The sequence below is a fragment of the Portunus trituberculatus genome, chromosome 27 (genome assembly GCF_017591435.1).
Source record: "Portunus trituberculatus isolate SZX2019 chromosome 27, ASM1759143v1, whole genome shotgun sequence".
Classification (NCBI taxonomy): Eukaryota; Metazoa; Arthropoda; class Malacostraca; order Decapoda; family Portunidae; genus Portunus; species Portunus trituberculatus.
Window position 1 is genome coordinate 4,753,915 of NC_059281.1, and position 18,906 is coordinate 4,772,820.

At 39.4% G+C, this 18,906-nt stretch overlaps 1 protein-coding gene across 3 annotated transcripts in view; it reads right to left on the reverse strand.

Annotated features, from left to right (window-relative positions):
- Window positions 1-18,804, reverse strand: part of LOC123509692 (ras-related protein Rab-34-like) — a 32,296-nt gene extending 13,492 nt beyond the window's left edge. For 2 of the 3 annotated variants that reach the window (XR_006676262.1, XM_045264175.1), the window contains exons 1-2: window positions 18,540-18,804; window positions 8,843-8,943 (exon numbers count right to left, since the gene is read on the reverse strand). Coding sequence is in view for 1 of the 3 variants with exons in the window: in XM_045264175.1 (XP_045120110.1) it covers window positions 8,843-8,938 (96 nt within the window). In the remaining 2 variants the exon portion in view is untranslated. The remainder of the gene's footprint in view (window positions 1-8,842; window positions 8,944-18,539) is intronic. The other variant, XM_045264176.1, reaches the window with a different exon arrangement.
- Window positions 18,805-18,906: the final 102 nt, after the last annotated feature.

Sequence of the window (18,906 nt, forward strand, 5' to 3'; positions counted from 1 at the left end):
ATAATGAAAAACTGATCCTGAGAGAATATGATTCGAAGCACAAGATCGCATAGTAAAAAGCTGAGAAAGGGAAGATGTCTGAGAGATGTTAAAAAATATAGTTTCCCACAAAGATGTGTTGAGACATGGAACAGTTTGAGTGAAGAAGTGGTGTCAGCAATGAGTGTGCATAGTTTTAAAGAAAAATTGGATAAGTGTAGATATGGAGACGGGGCCACACGAGCATAAAGCCCAGGCCCTGTAAAACTACAACTAGGTAAATACAACTAGGTAAACACACACACAGACCAATGAAAGTGAGAATGAGATTGCAGGTGGTGGTGGAGGAAATTATGCTAAAGGAAAGGGAAGCTGGCCGGTGATACTGAATGTAAAGATATTTAGAAGAGAGGGAAGAGAGGGAAAAAGAAAAAGTACTAAGAAATGAAGCTAAGGAGAAAAACGAGAAAAGGACGGAGATCGAGAAAAAGAATTTCTACTGGAGGATTCTAGATATGAGACTAAAGTGGTATCTACAGAAGGAGATCATGGAAGAGGCAAGAAATTAAGAGTGACTTATACTAATATAGATGGGTTGTTATCCAGCATGTTGGAGGTTAGGGATTAATTGAAAGAAAAAAAAAAGCCGGATGTAATGTGCATTGTTGAAACAAAACTAAAAAGGAGATCCATGTTAATTTTAAAGAGGAGGGATATAATAGCTGGACAAGAGACAGGAAGGGTAAAGGGGGAGGAAGAGTGCTAATAATGGTTCATGATAATATATGTGTGGAGTATGTGCAATATGGTGATGGCATGGTGGAAGTAATGGGAGTAACAATCAAAACAGAAGAATTGAAAAAAAGAAAAATCTCAGTCACATCTGTGCCTCCTAAGACTGGGGAACTGAGGAACATAAAGATATGCAAAGAGAGGTGATTAAGTATTCTTTCATCTCTTCTCAACATATTATATATGTTGAGAAGAGATGAAAGAATACTAATAGTTGGAGACTAACTGGGAAAAAAAAAAAAAAAAAAAAAAAAAAAAACTGGAGAGAGATGGAAGTAATGAATAATGCTGTACAATGGAGTGAGGAGGTGTTACAGTTGATCATGGTAAATACAATGGATCGATCAGTGGGTGGAGGAGTCAACAAGGTAGAGGGGGGAAGAAGAACCATCGTTGCTTGACCTAGTACAGGCAACCCCCCTTTTAACGAAGGTTCACACAACGAAGGTTTCATTTTACTACCATCTGCTCGTTTAACGAATACCAAACTCGCTTTAAGAAGGAAGTTTTATCCAGGTAATTTTTTCCAAGTTTGAAAGCCCCACCGTATCACGCAAGCCAGCCGACAAGCTTTTGAATACACCAGGAGCCGCAAATACTAAGGCCTGTCTCAGGAGAAATCCTGGGACACCTGTAGAATCAAGATCAAGATCAAGCCTCTCGTGGACAATACTCACTCCCATAACAGCGTCAGCAGCAGCTTGTCTTCACTCGCTCAAGTTACCACCAAAACGCCTGCAATGTGGCCTTGCATTCCTAAGAAGACCAGGAAGTCTCTTACTCTCGAAGTGAAGCTGGATATTATTCACAGACACGAGAGGCGAGAAAACTATGGCATTGCTGGCCACCATCTTGACTCCATATACTGTCTCTACTAATTTCAAGTCAGCAGACTATTAAGAAGGCTGGTGAGACTGTATCTTCTGTATCTAAAAGAACCACCTGAACTGGTGACTCTACAATAGATAAAATGGAAAGTCTTGTGGAAATGTGGTACATAAGTTTTGTATGTGGTACAATGATGCGCCCTTTGTTTACATTCCACAGGTTGCCAATTAGTGTCTTTCCCGTTTCACTCTCCCTCCCTTCATAAATTTAAGATCATCAACATTATAAAGTTACTTACATACATCATTAGTGTACATTATAATGACTTGAATTAAATTTAACTGCCTAAATGTTAAACTTCATAATTTTTACTTTCATTAAACCTTTCACTGTACTATGATGCACTCTTGCTTTACTTACTCTCAGAGGAAGTTCAAGTCAGGGGTTAAACTTGTTATAATTCGTTCGCTTAACGAAGTGTTTTTTTAGGAATGTAACCCCTTCGTTAAGTGGGGGTTGCCTGTACAGTATTCACAAAGAAGCCAGAGCCCCCTCCCACCATACAATACCTTAGTCCAATGGGAAGAAGTGATCATGTGACATTAGAGCTGGAAATAGAGGACAAGGATGGGATGCAATACAGAGATGACTACAAAAAAGAGAGATTAAATTATACAAGAGCAGATTTTGAAAATTTAAGGAAATTTTTTGCTGATATTGCATAGAGAAACATTATGTACAGAAGGACAATACAGGGGAAATATAAAATATTCATAGGGAAATATAACAAAGGAGTAAGAAATACATACCTTTTTATAGAGTTAAGAAAAATATACACACTTGGTACAATGCTAGATGTACAGAAGCTAAAAAGGCAAAAAATAAAGCTTGGAAGAAACTCATAAAACAGAGAAATGACAATAACAGATAGCAGTAAAAGGATGCGAGAAATTAACATAATTAGAGTAAGTAGAGAGGAAGAAAGAAACTTTGAGAAAGATATGGTGAGAAAAAGCAAAGATGAACCCAAGCTTTTCTTCAAATTTATAAATGGTAAGATGAAGAATAAAGAAACAATAGAAAAAATAATCAAAGGAGGAGAGACATACCAAATAGAAAAGGAAATGTGTGAAATAATGAATGAGAGCTTCAAAACTGTGTTCACTGTAGAAGAGGATTTTACAGAACCAAATAGGACACTGCATTGCCAAGGACTGCAGGAAATCACAGTGCACAAAGAGGATATTAGAAGATTATTATAATTTGGATGTCAGGAAAAGCAATAGGGCCAGATGGTGTATCAGGCTGGGTGCTTAAAGAATAAATGTACAGAGCAGCTGTTGGATCCAACATTGGAAATAATTTCAAGTTCACTAAACGAAGTGAAAGTTCCACTAGAATGGAAGAAAGCCAATATAATACCTATATTTAAAGGAGGAAAGGCAACTGAGCCATTAAATTACAGACTGGTGTCACTTACAAGTGTTGTGGGGAAGTTGTGTGAAGTAGTTATCAAAGAAAAATGGGTTAAACATCTGGAAGAAGAACAAGTTATATCGAATAGACAATTTAGATTCAAGACAGGACGGTCATGTGTGTGTCGAACTTATTAAGTTTCTACTCGAGGGTAATAAAAGGACTGGAAAGCAGAGATGGATGGACACAGTATACCTGAACAGAAAAAAGGTTTTTGATAAAGCCCCTCATGGAAAACTACTTTGGAAAACTAGAGAACATAGGAGGACTGCAAGGAACTTTGTTAGAATGGACAAGGGATTATCTGAAGGACAGGGAGATAAGAACTGTGATCAGAGATACATACCCATCTTGGGGTAAAGTAACAAGTGGAGTGCCACAAGGCTCAGTGTTAGCCCCCATTATGTTCCAGATTTATGTAAATAACATTCATAAAGGGGTAAACAGTTATATTAATCTATTTACTGATGATGCAAAGCTGCTAAGAGTAATCAAAACCTGGGAGGACTGTTTGCTGTTACAAGAAGATATAAACAAAATCTATGAGTGGAGTGAGAAGTGGAAATTGGAGTTCAATGACAAGAAATGTTACATAATGGAACTAGGAAAGAGCAAAAGAAGACTGGTATGGAACTAACTGATGGGAGATGAACAAATAATGAAGACTAAAGAGGAAAAAGATCTGGGAGTGATTAATCAGAAAAATCTAAGCTAGATATTTCAATTATCCTATAAAATGTTGACTAATATAAGAGTGGCATTTCAATTCATGGACAAAGAAAGATATGATGAAAAAAAATATCACAAGCATGATACATCCAAAGCTGCAATATGCAGCTGTGGTGTGGTCTCTGAGCTCTAAGAAAAATATATGAAGATTAGAACGGATACAGAAGATTGCTACAAAGATGGTACTGGAACTAAAGGACCTCACATTTGAAGAACGGCTAATGCAAATGGGATCGCCAACCTTACAAGATAAATGAGAACAAGAAGACCTAATAACAATGTACAAGATAGTCAATGGCATTGAAAAGATATACAAGGAAGACCTGGTGTTGGTGACAGAATATAGAAGGGAAAGAGGACATGTAAAGATCAGGATGAGGTAGTGTGTGAAGGATATTGGAAAATACAGTTATCCACATAGAATGGTGGAAAAGTGGAATGCATTGAGTAATGAAGTTGTTATAGCACAAAATGTGCATAACTTTAAAGAAAATTGAAATAAATGGAGACACGGAGACAGGACACTATGAGCCCCACTCGAACCCTGTACAGTACAGTACAACTAGGTATACTGCTGGTCAGAGCGGAAGGTGCGAAAGGGACCACGACTTCCACTCTGACCAAATTTCATTCATCCCTTTTTAACTCCTAAACATACGGCGGGATTTGCTGTATGTCGCTATCTGACAACTCTGCAGCTCTAGTAGTCAAAGTAGATGATATGTTTCCTTAGTCAACGTTTGCCTGTGGTTCGTGTGCTTGCATTTTAATTTTTTCACCCCCCTCACGGCCCCTTTTTGTAGATGCGTGAGCTTACCATTGTGCCCTGTTACTACCTATTACGGGATCTAGGAAACTAATTAGTAAGGCCCAAATCTCAGTCATTTGTGCCTTAGTGAGGGAGAATAAGTCAAATTAAGAAATTGCCACTAACACTGGAAAAGCTCTCAGAACTGTTCAACGTTGGACTAAAAATTTATCGTGAGGGAGGAAGAGACGCTTCGCCACCATCTTACAAGCCCAGTGTGAGCCAGAGAACTCTGAACATTATTCGAAGACAGCTTGAGGCCAACCCTCGCATACACACCAAGGAATTTAAGACCAGGAACCCTCTGTGCTGGGTGGTGTAAGTGAAAGGAGTGTGCGGAGATATGTGAAAGGCGACATGGGATAACGGAGTTGCCGCGGTTTCAAAACTTTGCTTCAGTCATGATTACCTTAACAGTAAGCTTGCAGTTTGTGTCTCAGCACAAAGATTAGGACTTAGGTAAGTGGCGTAGGGTACTTTGGTCAGATGAGGCAAGCTTTCAGATTACAGGCAACCAGAGAAACCATGTGTACCGCAGACCCGGTAGTAACCATCACAATCCAATGGGGTTGTTTTTAGTAATCTTACTATGGTCTTGAAAAATTAGTGTTTTTGCCTAAGAATGTTTGTATGAACCAAAATAAGTACTTTGAGCTAATTCTAGATGAGTTAGATGAGCGTATGGAAAAGTGCAATGCTGATATCTTCATGTAAGATGGTGCACCGTGCCATACGGCAAAGTTAATTGTTGACTGGTTTGATTTCTGCTGCAATGTCAGCCTTTTAAAACCTTGGTCCGCAAGTTCACCAGACCTGAATCCTATACATAAAAAATCTCTGGGCGTACATAAAACTGAAGCTAAGGAGAGAGATACCTCCTCCCTCCCACGCCCCCAAGCCGCTATTCAGGACATATGTGACAATATTGACACTCAGTATCTCCACCATCTGGGTGATTCACTTCCTAAGAGACTCAAAAGGTCAAGAAGGCACGAGGGCACCCTATCAATTACTAGTTTGGGTGAATACTCTCATTGAAACATATTTTGTGTCATTAATCTCCTTCATAGGATGTCACAGGCACCGCACCTTCTGTTCTGACCAGCAGTGTAAATACAACTAGGTAAATACACATATGTGTGATAAGCTAGAAGAAATGGTGAAAATGAACAATGACATGAAGAAAACTCTGAATGAAACAAATAGGAAAAACAGCTGGAAAAAAAGTGAATTTCGCTTAAGTAGTTAAGCAACATATAAGGGAGAAAATGAAAGACACAGTCATACAAGTGATCAAAGGAATGGAAGAATTAGTGAGAGATACAGTGGACAAAAAGAAATATATGGTCATATATAAACTAAAAAAAAAAAAAAAAAAAATTAAATTTGTAGAAGAAAAGGAGCAGAAAGAAATGGTTAAGCAAATGATCTCATCAGCCCAAGATGAAAAACAGTCTTGAAAAAGAAGTAGAAGAAATATACAGACTTGGTAAAAACAGTGAGGGGACTAAAAGACCACTAAAAGTTAAAATGAGATCACAAGTAGGGCTAGAAAAAATATTAGCAAGGACTGGAAAGTCAGCTGGTAAGACAGACTACATTATTCAGATAAAGATGAATCAGGAGGGATGGGAAAAAGAGATAGAACTGGGAACTGAAGCTAAAGAGGACAGAAAACGCGAAGAAGAATTTCTACTGGAGAGTACTAAACATGAGGCTTAGGAAATAGTATATTTAGGAAGGGGAGGGAAAGTACTAAGAGACATGTACACAAACATAGATGGATTTATATGCAGAAGATTGGAAGTAAGAGATTATATATTGGAAGAAGAACTGGATGTGATATGTATAACAGAAACAAAGTTAAGTAAAGATGTACAAGTGAACTTTAAAGACCAGGGATATAATGTTTGGAGAAGGGACAGAAGGGGAAAAGCAGGAGGAGGAGTACTGATGATGACTCAAGAGGATATATACGTAGAGGTACAGTACAAAGATGGACTGGCAGAGGTTTTAAGCATAACAACTAGAACCAGTGGGAAGGAAAGAAGGAGTGCCATAATAGCATATGTGCCATCAAAGACTAATACATGGAGACTTGATGTACACAAAGAAATGCAAATGGAAGCGCTAAATTGCATCGACAATATGTTAAGGAAGGATAGAAGAGTGCTACTTGTGGGAGATTTAAACTGTAAGCATGTAAACTTGGAAGAGATGAATGTAAACAGTTGTGTTAGATGTTGGGAGGAAGTGTTACAATTGGCAATGGTAAATACATTGCTGGATTTGAAAAAAAAAAAAAAAAAAAAAAAATGGAGAAGTCCACCCATCAAATATCAAAGCCCAATGGAAAAAGTGATCATGTGATTATAGAAATTGAATTATAGGATCAGAGAATTTTGAAATGTAATGAGGGACACAAACAAAAAAGACAGAATCACGCCAGGGCAAATTTTGAGAAACTAAGAAGTTAGTTTGGTAGTATTGGATGGAAGGAAACAATGCAAGGCAAGACAGTTCATGAGAAGAATGAAATATTCCTAGAAAAGTATAATGAAGGGGTAAAGAAATATGTTCCTGAGTACAGAGTAAAGGAGAGCAAACACACATGGTATAATGGTATGTATGCAAGAGCTAAGAAGTGTAAGGATGCAGCTCGAAAAAAATTAAGGAAGCAATGAAACAAAGTAAATAGGATGCAGTATAAAGAGGCACATAATGAATATATTAAAATAAGAAGGGAGGAGGAGAGATATTTTGAAAAGGATGTACACCTAACCATCCATTATCGCGCGAAATTCGTGCTTAAAAACTGCGCAATAGCGGAAAACGTAATAATGGAAGTGAAGAATAAATAGGAAATAAATAAATTGGTGCCTCAACCCAAAAATTTTCTTAAAAAGCCAGCTCTGAACAACAGAATACCACTGCGAGACTGAGGGCTGGTGGTGGTGGTGAGCAGTGACCAGAACCAATCAGCTCCCTTATTCAAATCACGGGACATGAATACACAGCGATGATTGGCTGCTGGCTCCTCCTCATGATCATCATCTTTCTCCCCCTCTACCTCTTCCTCCTCCTCCTCCCCCCCATCTAAACATTCGTCAGTGTGTGGTTGGGATATGGGTGGTAGTAGTAGTAGTAGTAGTAGTAGTAGTAGTAGTAGTAGTAGTAGTAGTAGTAGTAGTACTACTACTACTACTACTACTACTACTACTACTACTACTACTACTGGTGCATGATAACAATTTTCCACATGTGCTAACACTGAATTTTGCAGATTTTCATAAGTGCGCGATAATGCCTAAACATGATAATGGAAGGGTACAATAACAGAAGGTTAGGCATAGTGAAGAGATATGAAGAGGACCCAAGCTGTTTTATAAGTATATAAATGGAAAAGTGACAAACAGAGAGACCATCACTAAGTTAATTATGGAAAATATGACATATGAAACAACAGAAGAAATGAGTGAACTTATGAATGAGAGCTTTAAATCAGTATTTAATGAAAAGAAAGAAGTGAACAAAAAGATCTAGGAGTGATTATACAAGACACCTGGACTGCAGAAAGACACATAAATGAGCTATTTGCTTCAACATACAGGACACTAACTAATATCAGGGTGGCGTTTCACTGCATGGACAAAAGTATGATGAAAAGATCATAACCCCTTTAAGACCTAGACTAGAAAATACAGCAGTGGTGTGGTCACCATACAAATAGAAGGGCATCAAGAAAATAGAAAGAATTCAAAGGAATGTTACAAAGATGGTGACAGAAATAAAAGATCTTTCCTATGAAGAAAGATTGAAGGAAATGGAACTACCATCTTTGAAGGACAGACAGAAAGGAGGAGATCTAATAATGATGTATAAGTTAGTAAACCATATGGAAAAGATAGATAGACAAGACTTGCTATCACTGACAGAGGATGGAGGTAGGCAAACATGATAACGAAAAGTCAGTGTTCGAAAAACATAGTAAAGTTTAGTTTTCCACGTAGGATGGTGGATATTTGGAACGGATTGAGTGAAGAGATTGTAGCAGCAGAAAGTGTGCACAAATTTAAGGAAAAGTTGGATAAATGTAGATATGGAGACAGGTCACTGTAACCCCCGCTCAAACCCCGTAATATACAACTAGGTAAATACACACACGCACACACACACACACACACACACACACACACACACACACACACACACACACACACATGCACACACCTGTCTGATGAAGGGTGGTGGAAGGGAAGCAATGACACGATCTTTCTGGGCCTGAGTCTGTAACATGGTGTACACAGCAGATCTGCTAAGCCGCATCAGTCCTGCCGGAGATGGAAAAGGTGAACTACAAACCACTGTGACACCTAAGAAACAAATGTGCACTACCCATGTCACTCAATTCCTGACTGCCATTTTCAATCTTCTTATTGTCACAAGTATTGGAGCGCCTTCTCTTACCTTACCTGGTAGGCTTCCTGACTCCCTAATTTGGTATCCAATCATTTTGGCACATTTCACCAAAAGGTCAATTTACCCACTCCATGGAGTTATTTCCCCCAACATTTCTTCTCCCTTATTAACTGCATGTCCAGTTGGGAGTTTGTTGTTCAGTTACCTCTCTTTTGTAAACTACTTGTTCAGTTGGGAGTTCATGGTTTAGTTAGCTCTCGCTTGTTAACTATGCAGTCAAATGGGAGTGCGTGCTTCAGTTACCTATGCTTTGTAATTGCTTATGGCTATAAAATTCAATCAGTTCCGGGCAAGATGGCAGCAAAGCTCAGCTCATTATATTCATTGCTTTGTACCTGTTGGGGCAAGGCAAGATCTGCAGTATGACAGGTGTGGGAAGTGGCAGCACAGGAAATATAATACTGACATATCTCATGCTGATTACTGGACATCTATGAAATCTGGTATTTCCATTGATTGGAATTTTAATAATTGCATCTTTACTGATAAAGCAACCTCCCCTTCTGTGGAACGAGTGTCCTCAACTGATGAACCAGCCGCACCTACAATGGAGCCAGACTCACGTGCCTCGGCAGTTGAGCAAGAGTCTTCATCTGACTTTCCAATGGTACTAGAATCTTCATTAGAAGATCCATCAATAAGAGATATTGACCTGCATCCAGAAAGCTAAGTTACCTTCCAGCTCATTGAGAAAGACTCAAATTTGGCATTGTAGAGACAAGCTCATTGACAGTTTTGGGTACACATACAACATAGAAATGCAGCAACCAAATGTCACATACTGGCAGAGTACTGTTCGCCTAAAAATAACCGGTGTAAGGCAATCAAAGTTCTTTGTAATGATGTTTTCCATGCCCTCGCTGGCCTAAACCCTCAGAAGGCTTATGGACCTGATAGGGTCCCTCCTATTGTTCTCAAAAACTGTACTTCTGTGCTTGCACCTTGCCTGGCCTGGCAAAATGGTATCTATGAACACATAGGGAGACAATGTTGCCATGATAATGAGGTTGCTATGCAGGCTGTCGGTAAAACCACCTCCCGAGGAGGTGTTACTGTCTCATATATACATTTCTCTTAGCTTTTTACAAGCCTTACCACCGAGAAAGGATTGTTTTGTGATACACAAAGTGAAATCTTACATGGAACAAGGAAAAAAAAAAAACACTGCAGATGAGGATCGAGGTATCTGTCAGCTGCTGATTGCCGATGGCCAGTTCTTCTTGTGACCCTCTTTAGCTTGTGTATTACTTTCCCCAAAATATTTGTTTCTGCCCCCTCTATTACCTGCTATAATGGATATCATATCTTTGTATTCATATATGATCACACCATGAGGAGCACCTTGATTTCATTGCACTGAGTGATAGTTCAGAGATGAGAGCTCCTTCTCAACAGAGTGTCTCTGAAGCACTCAGTGCAATGGAGTCGAGACGATCCTCATGGTGATCGTATACGAATATAAATGATATCCATCATAGCAGGCAATAGAGGGGAGGAAAAACAATTATTACTGTGAAAGCAACATACAAGCTAAAGAGGGTCACAAAAAGAAGTGGCCATCGGCAATAGGCAGTGGACAGATGCCATGATCCTCATTTACTTTGTTTTTGTTTTTTTGTTCCATGCAAGATTTCATTTTGTACATCACAAAACAATTCTTTCTTGGTGGTAAGACTTGTAAAAAGATAATAGTGACCATAAATGTATATATGAGACCTCACTCCTCAGTCTGGTACTAACCTGCACTGTGAGTAGATTGTTTTCATTCCCATTTTACCTAGTGTCTTATATTATGGCATCCAAGCATCCTTCAATCTCCTCACAGGAAATTCATTCAAGAAATCAAGGAAGATTGTGACCACTGAAAAGAAGTTGGAAGCGTTAGATTACTATGCTAGGAAAGAAAAGACCTCGGTGATTGTCCATGATTTCCCTATGACCGGACTGAAGGAGACCAAGTTTCATATCATCATTGCTAATAATATGAGAACATGTGTTTTTATTGTTTCTGTGACTTAGTTATGTATTAATAATATTTTTTTAAGATTTTGAATAACAAAACAAACTTTCCCAGTTGCCAGGAATGTAATTGCCCCCTATTACATTGTTTTCTATGGGAAAATTATGTTTGAATAATGCGATTTTGAATAACACGACTTCTCCAGAAAGGTAACCCTTGCATTAATCGAGAGTTGACTATACTAGATGTCACCTTATCACTACTTTAAACAAAGCTTTAAAATACCTCAGCACCCAATACAACAAAAGTTCTCCTAATTAACCCCAATAATTTATTAGCTTTATTTACTTTTCTGCAAGGTGATCAGCACAACTTAATTTGTCATTGATAATAACACCCACATCCTTCTCAGACTCAGCCTTATTTAAATTCTTTTGATTTGATAGCCTTGATCTTCAACAGATGTTCTCCCTATCTTTATGTATTTGTATTTATCAGGATGAAAACTTAGCAACCACTTTCTACTCCAAGAATATACATTTCCTACATCTTGCTGCAGCTTCTGACATGCTCCTTACTCTTTTACAGGTGTGAAGATTTTGGTATCTGCATACAAGTAAATTTCACTGCCATTTGTTATAATACCCACAAGATCATTTATAAAAAGAACAAACAGCAAAGGCCCGAGAATAGACTACTGCGGCACTCCACTTCTTAGTGGCTTCCATCTTGATTTTTCACCCTTCAATGCCACTCTTTGATGTCTTTGTGTTAAAAAAGCCATTCTTAAAAGTTCCTTCTAATACCATGACTATTCATTTTACTTAAGAGCATTCTCTGTGCAACTCTATCAAAACCCTTCATGAAGTCACAGTATATCACTTCCACTGCATGCCCCTCAGCAATAATATCAGTCCATCTATCCAAAACTTTTATGAGCTGCAACACTTATTCATCCTGTGATAAATCTGTATTGCTTTTTACTAAATAAACTATACGTTCTCATGTGTGTCATTATCTCATCCCTTATCATGGTCTCAAAGATCTTGTATATAACACTCATTAAGTTGACTGGCCTATAATTTCCTGGGCCACACTTATCCCCCTTTTTATATATAGGCATTACATGAGCAATAAGCCAGTTATGTGGAAGTTCCTTATGCTCAAAAGAGTACCGAAGGATTATTTCTAAAGGCACTAATAGTTGTTTCATATCTTCCTTTACAATCCTAGGGTGGATTCCATCAAGTCCAGGAGATTTGTGCTTCTTTAACTTTTAAATGATCCTCTTAATTTTTTCATGGTTTATTTCCAGCACATAGTCTGGTACCTTGCCTTCTGGCTCCACTACAAACACCTTTGAGAATTTTTCTGCTAAAATTTCCACCTTCTCTAAATCACTTTCAGTTTTACCATCTTCAGTTGTGATCTTAAATAAATATGGGATTCTTGATTTACTTTTAACCTTAGCCTGCACATATTTCCAGAAAACTTTTGGATTATCCTTGACATTTTCTACAACCTTTTCTTTTGACTTTACTGCACTTCCTGTTTCTTTTCTAATTTGATTATTCACTCTTCTGTTCCTTCTCAGTCTCTAAGTACACTTGCCTTTTTTTCATATAGCTAAGAGGGGAGGACTGGCCAAGGCCAACAAAAAGATAAAGAAAAAGGCCCACTCAGTTGCCAGTCTCCTTACAGAGCCAATCATTAGCCAAAGGACAGGCACAAATGTCTTGAATCCTTCCTCTTGAATGAAGTCAAGTCAAAGGAAGTTGGAAATACAGACACAGGCAGGGAGTTCCAGAGTTTACCAGAGAAAGGTATGAAAGATTTAGTTAACTCTTGCTTTAGAGAATTGGACAGAATAGGGGTGAGAGGAAGAAGAAAGCCTTGTGCAGTGAGGCTACAGGAGGAGGGGAGGCATGCAGTTAGCAAGGTCAAAAGAGCAGCTAGCATGAAAAAAGTGGTAAAAGATAGATTCTGGCAGTGAGAAAGAGGCTGAAGACAGTCAGTCAGAGGAGGGGAACTGATGAGATGAAAAGCTTTTGATTCCACCCTATCTAATAAAGCTGTGTAAGTGGAATCCCCCCCCCAAACATGCGAAGAGTACTCCATATATGAGTAAATGAGACCCTTGTACAGAGTTAGCAGTTGGGGGGTGGTGAGGAAAACTGGCAGACACACCTTAGAAAACATAACTTCATAGAAGCTGCTTTACCAAGAGATGAGATATGAAGCTTCCAGTTTGGATCATGAGTAAAGGATAACTGAGGATATTCACTGTAAAAGAGAGGGACAGTTGAGTGTCACTGAAGAGGGGATACTTGTATGGAAGGTTGTGTTGAGTTGATAGATGGAGAAATTTGAGTTTTTGAGGCATTGAACACTACTATATTTTCTTTGCCCCAATCAGAAACCTTAGAAAGATCAGAAATCAGGCGTTCTATGGCGTCTCTGTGTGACCTGTTGATTTCCTGAAGGGTTGGATTGTCTATGAAAAGACGTGGAAAAGTGAAGGGAGGTATCATCAGCGTAGAAGTGGATAGGGCAAAAAGTTTGGGTTAGATCATTAATGAATAATAGGAAGAAGGTGAGTGACAGAACAGAACCCTGAGGAACACCACTGTTAATAGATTTAGAAGAACAGTGACCATCTACCACAGCACCAATAAAATGACCGGAGAGGAAACTTGAGATAAAAGTTACAGAGAAGGATAGAAGCTATAGGAGGGTACTTTTGAGATCAAAGCTTTGTGCCAAACTCTATTAAAAGCTTTTGATACGTCTAATGCAACAGCAAAAGTTTCACCAAAATCTCTAAAAGAGGATGACCAAGACTCAGTTAGGAAGGCCAGAAGATCACCAGTAGAGCGGCCCTAACAGAAGCCACACGGCAATCAGATAGAAGATAGTGAAGTGAGAGATGTCAGTTATACTCTGCTTTCTCTTCAAGGATTTCATCCTTGTCCATAATCTTTGTTTTCTCTTTATCTGCCCGTAATCATGCCAAATCTATTCTCCAACTTACTAAAAACTCTTTCATCAATAGAAAATGTCAAAGTCTTTCCAATTCTAACTCCTCTCGAGATTTCTGGCATCTAGCCAATAATATCTCTAACAACTTTACTTCTTCGTCTTTCCCTCCTTTACTTCATCCAGATGGCTCTACAGCTGTCTCTTCTTTTTCTAAAGCTGAACTCTTCGCTCAAACCTTTGCTACCAACTCAACTTTGGATGATTCTGGGCATATTCCTCCTACTCCTCCACCCTCTGACTACTTCATCCCTAAAATTAAAATTCTTTATAAAGACGTTTTCCTGGCCCTCTCTGGCCTTGATTCTCGGAAGGCTTACGGTCCGGATGGAGTCCCTCCTGTTGTTCTCAAAACTGTGCTTCCGAACTCGCTCACTGCCTGGTCAAACTCTTTCATCTGTGTCTCTCTACTTCTATTTATCCTTCTTGCTGGAAGTTTGCTCACATTCAACCTGTCCCTAAAAAGGTGACCACTCCAATCCTTCTAACTACCGCCCTATAGCTTTGATTTCCTGCCTTTCTAAAGCCTTTGAGTCTATCCTTAATAGGAAGATAATGAGGCATCTATCAGCTCACAACCTTCTCTCTGATTGCCAGTATGGTTTCCGTAAAGGCAGATCTACTGGTGATCTTCTTACTTTCCTAACTGAATCTTGGTCATCCTCTTTAGGGACTTCGGTGAAACCTTTGCTGTCGGCCTTGACATATCGAAAGCCTTCGATAGAGTCTGGCACAAATCTTTAATTTCTAAACTACCCTCCTACGGATTCTATCCTTCTCTCTGTACCTTCATCTCCAGTTTCCTTTCCGATCGTTCTATTGCTGCTGTAGTAGACGGTCACTGTTCTTCCCTAAAACTATCAACAGTGGTGTTCCACAGGGTTCTGTCCTATCACCCACTCTCTTTCTATTATTCATCAATGATCTCCTAAATCTGACTCAATGCCCTATCCACTCCTATGCTGATGATACCACCCTGCATTATTCAACAGCGTTCAACAGACGCCCAACCCAACAACAATTAAATGACTCAAGGCGAGATGCTATAGGACGCCTAACTTCTGATCTTTCACTTGTTTCTGATTGGGGCAGAGAAAACCTGGTTTTGTTCAATGCCTCAAAACTCAATTTCTACAACTATCTACTCGACATAACCTTCCAGACAACTATCCTCTCTTCTTCAATAACACTCAACTTCCCTCTCCTCTACATTAAACACACTCGGTCTATCCTTCACTAAAAATCTAAACTGGAAATTTCACATCTCTACTCTTGCTAAATCAGCTTCCAAGAAGTTAGGTGTCCTATGGCGTCTTCGTCCATTTTCTCTCCCTCCCAGCTGCTTGCTCTGTACAAGGGCCTTATCCGCCCGTGTATGGAGTATGGCTCTCATGTCTGGGGGATCCACACACAGCTTTACTAAACAAGGTGGAATCTAAAGCTTTTCGTCTTATCAACTCTTCTCCTCTAACTGACTGTCTTGATTCTTTAAGTCACCGCCGCAATGTTGCATCTTTATCTGTCTTCTACCGCTGTTTTCATGCTGTCTGCTCTTCTGAACTTGCTAACTGCATGCCTTCCCCTCCTGCGGCCTCGCTGCACAAGACTCTCTACTTCTTCTCATCCCTATTCTGTCCATCTTCCTAATGCAAGAGTTAACCAGTATCTTCACTCCTTCATTCCCTACACTGGTAAACTCTGGAACTCTCTACCTGTGTCTGTATTTCCACCTGCCTATGACTTAAACTCTTTCAAAAGAGGAGTGTCAAGACACCTCTTACGTTAACTGGACCCTCCTTTTAGATTTTTTTGTTTTTTCTCTTTATACTATTCCTCTTAACAGGGCCTGGCAACCAGCGGGATTTTTTTTTTTCCAACTTTGTTTTCCCTTGGCCAGTGCCCTTGTAATGTAAAAAAAAAAAAAAAAAAAAAAAAAATCTTTGACCATAGTTTCTTGATTCTAGGTAGATTTCCATTTTTCCTCTTCCTGGAATTATTAAAATTTCTTATCTTTCTTGCAGGCACACTCCGTTCTGTTACAGCACTAAGCTTTGACTTGAATTTATTCCACATTTCTTCAATATTATTAACATTTAAAAGATAGTTCACCCAATTGATATCCAGTTCTATCCTCAGCAAATCATAATCACCATTTTCATACAGATAGACCATTTTACCTGCTTGGTCCAAAGTCTCCTGCATGGAATAGGTCAATTGTATCATAGCCGATTACGTACTTTTCCCAAGGGGATATTCAATTGACACCTCTTCCACAATAGACTCATCATTACTGAAAAATAAATCTCGTACATTGCTCACATTTTTGCCCATTATTCTGGCAACTTCATTCACATCTTGGGTCAGAAAATAATCATGCACATTCTCTACAAATCTAGTTCCATACTCATTTATTCCATTGTAGGTAGTATATTTTTCCTAATTTATTTGTGACAAATTGAAATCTCCCATTATAAACTTGCAAGTTGCCTTCATGCCACTCATCTTGTGCATGAGATCCAACAACAATTAGTTCTTTTCTTCCAAGCTGCTTGGACTCCTGTATATTTCAGTCAAAATAAATTTCTATCCATGAAATGTAATTTCCAAACAGCAATACTCACAAGTATATGACAACAACTTGACTTTACTATACTGTACTTAATACCACTTTTCATTACAATTTTCATTACAAGTTTCATGACGATGACGCCAACAACAAGCCACCGAGCTCCATCACACTCGGAAATGAGCAGTACACTGACTTGCATTTTTTTTTTTTTTTTTTCTTTTTATACCATGTGGGCTTTTCACGGGAATTTATGGGCTAAAGGTTTATGTTTTTAGGGTACCTCCTATCTCAAAGCCCACCCGCTAGGAAACCGTTGCCCTGAGTGAGGAAGCCCAACCTGCACTCAGACCGTGGACAGGATTCGAACCCGTGCGCTTGGAGACCCCTCAGATCCCAAAGCACGCATGGTTCCACTGTACCACGGATTTGTGGGTAACTGGTGAATAGGATTCTTACTGTCTATAGTTCTTTTGTCCAATGACGTGCCACCACCTCTTAACACCACGAGCTGCGCCAATGGGAATTTGCTATATGTATTCGTAGGCGGGGCACAGCTGGGCAGACAGGTGCACAAAGACATCTGTGTGCGCAGTTAAGCCATGGCCACCAGTGACATTAGTTGTAAAGGTTGCGAATTTGATTACTGGGAAATCATCACTCCTGCGATGCAAGTCAGTGTACAATCGAGAAGATGACCAGCCAGGACCTTCATCCTTTCATTAAGGTATTGTGAGGAGGGGTATTGGTAGAAGTAGGGCATATTGTGTAAAGCTATAAGAGAACCGGTGTGGGGGGAAGGAAGCTGCCCCAAAGCAAAGATATGGTAGGTTAGGTTTATGTTAGGGTTACGTTAGTGTTGTCCAGGGGGGTGCGCCCACCCCGGGCTAGGTTAGGTTTATGTTAGGGTTAGGTTAGGTTAGGTTTATTTTATGGTTAAGTGTTGTAGGGGGGGTCCGGGGTCCCAGTTAAGTTAGATTACGTTAGGTTAGGTCTATGTTAGGGTTAGGTTAGTGTTGTAGGGGGTGTCCAGGGGGGCACAGCCCCCCCCCAGTTAGGTTAGGTTTATGTTGTAGGGGGGAAGGGTATGTAAAACTTCAGGGTATGTAAGGGAAGGGTATGTAAAAATTTAGGGATATTTTCGAACATTTGGGGAAATTTTCCTAGATTTTTCAAAGTCCATATATCACTCAAATATGCCTCCCCCTCTAAAACCCCCGATTCCCCACAGGCCCCCAAGCTTGCTGGAGGGGTTAGGGGGATGTGGATAGAGAATAGAGGAACGGATGTATTGTAAAGAATGACCGAAATTAGTAAAAGTAGGAAACTTGTAATAAAAATTCCGTAGACTTTTTACGGGGGAATTTTTCCATTTTACGCAAAAAATACCCATTTCCGACGCATTTCATGTACCCCACCCAAAACCCCGCATTCCCACCTGTCCCCAAGCTTGTTTAGGGAGTGGAAGGGGGAGTATGGGCAGAAACTAGAATTTTACATAATGGCAAAGACACACACGAACAATTATTAATGTGCAATATACTATACTAGATAGTATGAAGCCGGCCGGAGACTGTCGGTCTCATTTCTGGCATGAAAGCCACCTATTCTTTCCCCGCTTAACTCTTTTCTTACACACTCTTTCAGTCACTATCATACGTCATTTTGTCAGCTTAAGTGAGCCACAACTAGAAACAATTTCATTTTTTTTTTTTTTTTAGCTTCCAAGAATCACCACAGCGTCCTCCTGTCCCTGCCAGCTCTCAGCCGCGGGACGTCCCCGCAGCACTCAAACTTAGCCACTTACCACTTCTCACTTCTCCCTCATTGCCACTAATACTTATCTACGCACAAATTATGCCATCTGTCACACCTTAGCTACTTACAAGCCAGCTGAGTTAGAACATGCCGTGTTTATGAGAATATACTGGACAGGTAGTGACAGGTCTGGGTGGCGAGTTGCGGCTTGTGTTTACAATATTATGCTGGAACTCTGAAAGTGTCCCCCCCCCTCCACTCCCACAGTGTTCTCACCAGCTGTCTTTGCAAAATATTAATTTGAAATATGTTTTTGTCTCAAACCTGAGACCTGAATTAACTAATGTTATACCATATTTGGATTAATTATGCTGTTCAGTAACGTGTTTGTCATATTTCGCCGAAAAATTATCTAACATTGCCTAGAAATCAATAGACTAAGGAAATTTCTATATTCCCCTTATATCGAAAAGGATATTAAGTTCTAAATCACTA